Here is a 6,879-nt window from a genome sequence, read left to right as displayed (position 1 = left end):
CATTCAGCTCTCTTACTCTCTCACGCACAAACACATCCACTGCTTTCGCTGCGGCCAATCCTTCCTGTCCCAGTTCCTGCGAGCACGGGAATAGGAAGAGCATGCCTCCGAAACCGAGTCGTCTTTGTGTTCACCTGCTCGGGTGAAGGACGACCATCAGATTTTTGGGGAGCGACTAAGCGACTGCTCGATCATTTGACAACCTCATCTTCTTCCCGACGTTCGTGGCTGTGGCGAGAGATCGACACTGCAACCTCTCTACACTGCATCGAGCGGGACAACTACTTCAATAGGCGCTATGTCGCCTAGCGCAACCGTCCCTGGTGCCGCTGGGTATGTTCTAATGCATCTCTTATCTAAAGCGGTTAAAATCATGATTATTAGTATCATCTACATGTTCATGTCATTTAGATCACACGTGCACATATATGAGGCAACAAACTTATTCTTAGTGTTTTTTTTTGGATTAAATTAATATTGAAATTGCCTAAATTTCTAACAATTTGTGGAAAAGTTTGGCAAAATTTTTTTTGGTTCTATGACATGTGAGACATGGTGTTAAGAAAGTGTGGCACACCAAAGTTACGGCAACAAACCAAATAGCAGCTTAAAAAAACTATGGCATGACTAACCTATGAGATGTCAAAAAAATGTTTTTTGTATTAGCTAGTGCTCTATAATTTCGATTAAATAAATTTAGGATAGTTTAATTTTGGACACCTAAAATACATTATATTTCAGAATAAAGGAAGTATATCACAAATGAAACAGATGCATAACAAAGGCAACAACATAATTGCACACGAAGAATGCTCAAGACAATATAATAAATTGAAGTCATCGAGCAAACATACTGAGATAGCAAATTAAGCACAGCTGACGTGGACAAACGCAACTGGTGGAGTGGTGGTACACTTATATTGTATACCTAAAAAGACTTAGCAAATTAAGCACAGCTGACGTGGCAGTCTACGGGTACACAACAGGTAGTCGTTGGCTCGATTCACAGGCCGGCAGTATATTTATTCACTGCCACGTCAGCACTTTTGTACTAGTAGTATTTTTGTGTGTAATAAACTACACTAATAACAATTTAAGTACCCCCAGTTGAACTGAAAAAGTATTGGCCGCGGATGCCCGTGTCGATAATCTTAACGCCGCCCGTATACTCGTCGGTGCGCTTCTTCTGCAGCACGGCCGTCATCGTCGGCACGCTGGCCTCAACGAGGCCGCCGCCGACGCTGGCCTGGTACGCTTGCTCCCAGCTCTGGAAAGCGATCCTCTTCATGCACGCCACGTGCAGGTACGCGTGCGTGCCGCCGTAGCCCCAGCGGTACGCCCAGAACTGCTTCTTGCCGCCGCCGTCGCAGGCGACGCAGCGGTGCTCGGCGGACTCCCAGTCCCAGCAGAGCTGGGCCTGCAGGTGGCCGCCCAGGAAGGCGCTCATCTCCATCTTGAGCGCGGCGCAGGTCGGGTGGAGGTCCAGGTCCCTGTCGAAGCAGTGGTAGACGAGGCCGGGCGCCCGGAGCCCGCAGGCGTTGCAGAACGTCTTGTCGACGGGCGGCGGCGCCTCTGCGAGGAGCTCGAACTCGACGCCGTCGCCGAACAGGGGGTGGTGCTTCAGAGTGGGCGCCGCCAGGGCGCAGGCCACGTGGAGGTCGAAGTCGCAGCCGTGTTCGCCGCACCTGTACCGCCGCCCCTGGCCGCTGCCGGGCTCCTTGCACCCGTCGCACCGGAACGGCGCGCCGTCGGTGGTCACCAGCTTCAGCGCGTGCGCCAGGTGCGCGTCGCGGGTGATCTCCGCTGGAAGCTCCTCGAACTCGAACATCCTCATGATTGCCTAGCTTGGCTTGCTTGGTTTTGTTTGATCTACGCCTGCCTGCCACTCGTATCCTGCAGCTCTGAATTTGTAAACAATAGAGCGACGACTTAACGCGTTAGGCCAGTCTCAATGGAGAGGTCATGGGAGTGTCATGCACATTAATTAGGGTGACACATCAGCATCAGAGCAATTTTTGCATGAAACGAGGAGGAGAGAGACCAATTTCGTTTCATGGCCACGACACTCGCGAGCTCGGTTTCCAACCACTCGGTAATCGCACGACACCCGCACTGAGGGGGGAAGAGTTTCATCACCGATCCCGTGCTCCACGCGCGAAGATGCGATCCTTCCCGCCCGATTCCCCAGCCGCGCGCGCGATTCCTCTCGCCTCCCGCGTGATTTCTTCTTCCTCCTTCCCTGCGCGTCAATCTCCTTCCCGTGCGCGCCTTGTTCTCCTTCCCCATCCCGCCCTGGCCGCTAGATCCAGCGCCATGGATCCTAGTCGTAGCTCCGGGCGGCGAGGCAGAGGAGGGAAAGGGGGCGGAGGCAGCCGTCTTGGAATGAAGACGGCGTTCTCTCCTACTCCGCCGGCTTCTCCGGCTTCTTCATTTTCTCCTCCGCCGCCGCCTACTTTCCCCTCTGTGCCGCCGGCCCCTCCATCTTCTTCCCCTGCGCCGGCCCCTCCATCTTCTTCCCCTGCGCCAGCCCCTGCTGCGTCGTCTTCATCCCCACCGCAAGGAGTAGGAGTGCCGCCGAGGCCAACGCAAGGAGTAGCATTGGGTGCCATGCCCCCAAATTTTCCATATGAACAAGGAAACCAGCAAACCCCAAATCTATGGTATGTGTTGATTTTGATGCCTGTAATTAGTTGATTTTGATGCCTGTAATTAGTTGATTTTGATGCCTAGAAGTAGTTGATTTTGATGTCTGCAAGTGTTTGAACTGATTGTGATTTGTTTGATCTCTACAATTTAATCTGCAATTTGTATGATATATCGTTTGTGTGCTCTGTTAAATGTTACTGAGCCTTCATGCTACTATGTTATCTTTTGTTACTGCAACTCAGAGCATGTGTAGATCTGATTTATTTGGATTCAAATGTTCAGGACTTAGTTTAGAGTTAAACTGAATCTCTCAGACATCTTTGAAAGTGACTGAATTTTTATATTCAAGTAGGTACCTACAATAGCACACACATGCATATGAAAGTGACTGAAATTTTCTGTACAGAACATACAGTCTGACAGTGTAATCACTATTTTGGGCATCAATTCCTTACTAGACAGGAACTACATGCTATATATAGCGTTATATAATAGTAAAGCATGTACTTTCTCTTTATGTGCAATACGTCTTACTGCTTTGAGGAGGACTTAACTTGTTTTTGGAAATGTCAGGTCGGTTTATCCACCAGTTGGTTTTACGAATTTCCTTCAACGACCACAGTATCCGCCGCACCCACACATGCAAGGAGAAAATTTTCATTTTGTTGGCCAGACCATGAGCTTCAACCCAATATCTCCACCAGCACCACCAAGTGCCCATGGAACAGTAACATCCCAAACTGTGAAACGAGGCACTTCAGCAAAGGAGACGGTGAATATTGACATTGAGGAAGGGGAGAATAGTGAGGCAAACAGGGCAGTAAAGAAAAGATATTGGACTCATGACGAGGAAACGAGACTGGTAATCACTGATCAGTTTTTTTATTTTTGTTTTTGTAGGCCAATGTTTTTTATTTTTCTGTCTGCAACCTGACTGTAGTGGGCCAGTGCTTCATTTTTTCATACTTTTTATTTCGTATTTTGTAGGCCAGTGCTTGGTTGAATGTTTCGAAGGACCCAATTAGGGGTAATGACCAGAAATATGATACATTTTGGAAGGAAATCACTGAGGAGTTTAACAGGAAAGGGAGTGGGAAGCGTAGAAGGGAACTAAACCAACTGAAGGTTCACTGGTCACGCCTGAAGTCATCGATCACTGATTTCAATGACGCTTGGACTAAGATAACTCAAATGCATACAAGCGGATACTCCGATGACATGCTAGAGGAAGAGGCATAGAAGATATATGAAAACAGGTTTGGAAAGCGTTTTTCGTTGGTGCATTGGTGGAAGATATTGAAAGAGGAGCCCAAATGGTGTGCACAGTTTGAGGAAAAAGAGAAAGACAAGACTAACACAGTTGATGTTCCAGAAGAACAGTCACGTCCCATTGGTAGAGAAGCAGCGAAGGCTGAGCGCAGTGGAAAGCGCAAGAAGGATAATGTTATGGAAGGAATTGTCATCCTTGGGGACACTATTGAGAAAATTATCAAGGTGCAGCAAGATCGGAAGGTGGAGTGTGAAAAGGTTACGGAAGCACAAATTCAGATATCAAACACAAATTTGAAGGCAGCAAAGGAGGAAAAGCAAGCAAAGATGTTTCAGGTTTATAATTCCCTGCTCAATCAAGATACAAGTCACATGTCTGAAGTTCAAAAGGCTAGCCGAGACAAGGCATTAGGTAAGCTTGAGGAAAAGTTATTTGCGGACTGACGATGAAAAGGCCAAGGTTAGTTCTGAACTGAAATACCTTAGTTATGGCAGTTCTGTGAATGCTGAACTATATTTATTAAATATCTAGTGAATTTTGAATGCTGTACTATATTTATTAAACATCTAGTGGCAATGCAGCACTATATATGTGTGAATGCAGCCCTATGTACTTGTGAATGCTGCACTTGCTAGGCAGTTTAATATCTAGTGCACGCATGGCAGTTTCACATCTAGTGGCAATGCAGCACTATATATGTGTGAATGCAGCCCTATGTACGTGTGAATGCTGCACTTGCTAGGCAGTTTCACATCTAGTGCACGCATGGCAGTTTCACATCTAGTGGACGCATATGAACCTATATATAGACACGAAGGCCTTCTCTCTTTTTCTCACACGAAGGCCTTCTCTCTTTCTCTTCTTTTGGCATCAAGTTCTATAGATTCTAGTGCACAGCTTTGAGGTAACTTGTCATCTTTGAACTTTCTGCGACGTCTCTTTTCCTCATCTCTTTTATTCACTTTTTTTTGTCTTATGCAAAGATGTCTAAGGAAAATGACAACCTTGATGGAAGTCAAAATCCTCTGAACTCGTTGGATGAGTTCCTTGCTGAGGGTCAGATCATAGATGATGTTCTCAATGAAGCCACGGTTGTCATACAGTCCACCATCGAAGGTCTTCAAAAACAGGCTTCTGACCATCGATTCAATCCGAGGAAGCACATCAAGAGGCCACGAGAGGAAGCACATCAAAAACTAGTGAATGATTATTTCTCAGAAAATCCTCTTTACCCTTACAATATTTTTCGTCGAAGATTTCGTATGTCTAGGCCACTTTTTCAACGCATCGTTGATGCCTTGGGCCAATGGTCTGATTATTTTACTCAGAGGGTCGATGCTGTTAATCGGCAAGGGCTCAGTCCACTACAGAAGTGTACTGCAGCTATTCGCCAATTGGCTACTGGTAGTTGTGCAGATGAACTAGATGAGTACTTGAAGATAGGAGAGACTACAGCAATGGAGGCGTTGAAGAAATTTGTCAAAGGTGTTAGAGAAGTATTTGGTGAGAGATATCTGAGGCGCCCTACTATGGAAGATACTGAACGTCTACTCAAACTTGGTGAGAAACGAGGTTTTCCTGGAATGTTTGGCAGCATTGACTGCATGCATTGGCAATGGGAAAGATGCCCAAATGCATGGAAGGGTCAGTTCACTCGGGGTGATCAGAAAGTGCCGACGTTGATTCTTGAAGCTGTGGCATCACATGATCTTTTGATTTGGCATGCGTTCTTTGGAGTAGCGGGTTCTAACAATGATATTAATGTTTTGAATCAGTCTACTGTATTTATCAATGAGCTAAAAGGACAAGCTCCTAGAGTTCAGTACATGGTAAATGGGAATCAACACAACATTGGGTATTTTCTTGCTGATGGAATATACCCTGAATGGGCAGTCTTTGTTAAGTCAATACGACTCCCTATCACTGAGAAGGAGAAGAAGTATGCAGAAGAACAAGAAGGGGCAAGAAAGGATATCGAGAGAGCCTTTGGTGTATTGCAGCGTCGATTTTGCATCTTGAAACGACCAGCTCGTCTATATGACCGTGCTGTACTCCGTGATGTCGTGCTAGCTTGCATCATACTTCACAATATGATAGTTGAAGATGAGAAGGAACCAGCCATTATTGAAGAAAATCTAGATCTAAATGTGCCTCCTTGTTCATCAACCGTTCAAGAACCGGAATTCTCTCCGGATCAGGATGTTCCGTTAGAGAGAGCTTTAGAAAAAGATACTACTATTCGAGATCGATCGGCTCATCGCCGACTTAAGGATGATTTGGTAGAACATATTTGGAATAAGTTTGTTGGTCATGCACATACTTCTGGTACTTTGTGACTATCTTTTGCATTATTGGTTATCTATTGTAGTTAGTTATCTAACCTTAAGAATTTAACTGCACTTCATTTGTATTTTATATGTGATATTTGTGATCTGATCCTGCACTACTGAATTCTTCTGAGAGCTCATGCTGAACTGTTTTTTTTTGTTTTTGCAGGATGAATTCAAGGCTGAAGGCTGACGGCTGACGGCTATCTGATCCTGCACTACTGAAGGCTATCTGATCATGCGGTACCCAAGGTTATCTGTCTTGTGAGAAGAACTAGTGAGAGGTCGTTTGCAAGGCTGAAGGCTATCTAATTTTTTTCTATCTATCTAAGTTTATTACTATCTTTAGTTCTAGTGCATGCTTGAAGGCTATCTGAATTTTGTTTCTATCTTAGTTTACTATCTTTAGTTCCAGTGCATGCCGAACTGCTTTATGCGAATGCTGAAGTCTTGCTACTCGTCGTATGTTATCTATGACTATCTTCAGCATATCTATGGTTTAATAGGATATATGATCATTTTGATATCAGCCGATTTATTTGATTTGGTCACTTGGTACTGAGTTCAGAGTAGCTGATGGTTGTGTTCTCATGATGCTTGTCATTCTATTAACAGAATGCTTGTTCAGAGTACCTG

The 6,879-nt window shown here is 45.4% G+C and overlaps 2 protein-coding genes and 1 pseudogene across 2 annotated transcripts; 2 read left to right on the top strand and 1 right to left on the bottom strand.

Moving 5' to 3' along the window:
- Nucleotides 1-910: 910 nt before the first annotated feature.
- LOC136490179 (uncharacterized) lies at nt 911-1,858 on the bottom strand. Its single transcript, XM_066486658.1, has one exon. The coding sequence runs from the start codon at nt 1,832-1,834 to the stop codon at nt 1,094-1,096; it is 741 nt and encodes a 246-aa protein (XP_066342755.1). The 5' UTR covers nt 1,835-1,858; the 3' UTR covers nt 911-1,093.
- An 85-nt stretch (nt 1,859-1,943) lies between these two features.
- Nucleotides 1,944-4,359, top strand: LOC136490050 (formin-like protein 5; annotated as a pseudogene).
- A 413-nt stretch (nt 4,360-4,772) lies between these two features.
- LOC136485389 (uncharacterized) lies at nt 4,773-6,394 on the top strand. Its single transcript, XM_066482284.1, has 2 exons — nt 4,773-4,820; nt 4,900-6,394. Exon 2 carries the CDS (start codon nt 4,900-4,902, stop codon nt 6,250-6,252), a length of 1,353 nt encoding a protein of 450 aa, XP_066338381.1. The 5' UTR covers nt 4,773-4,820; the 3' UTR covers nt 6,253-6,394.
- The last annotated feature ends 485 nt before the right edge of the window (nt 6,395-6,879 follow it).

This window comes from Miscanthus floridulus, chromosome 10, assembly GCF_019320115.1.
Source record: "Miscanthus floridulus cultivar M001 chromosome 10, ASM1932011v1, whole genome shotgun sequence".
NCBI classification, from domain to species: Eukaryota; Viridiplantae; Streptophyta; class Magnoliopsida; order Poales; family Poaceae; genus Miscanthus; species Miscanthus floridulus.
Note: the sequence above shows the minus strand (reverse complement) of the source record. Positions and strands in the feature narration are given on the sequence as shown.

Bases quoted from the DNA above. Each gene is read 5' to 3' on its own strand.
- LOC136490179 (XM_066486658.1), bottom strand. From the start codon at position 1,834: ATGAGGATGTTCGAGTTCGAGGAGCTTCCAGCGGAGATCACCCGCGAC.
- LOC136485389 (XM_066482284.1), top strand. From the start codon at position 4,900: ATGTCTAAGGAAAATGACAACCTTGATGGAAGTCAAAATCCTCTGAAC.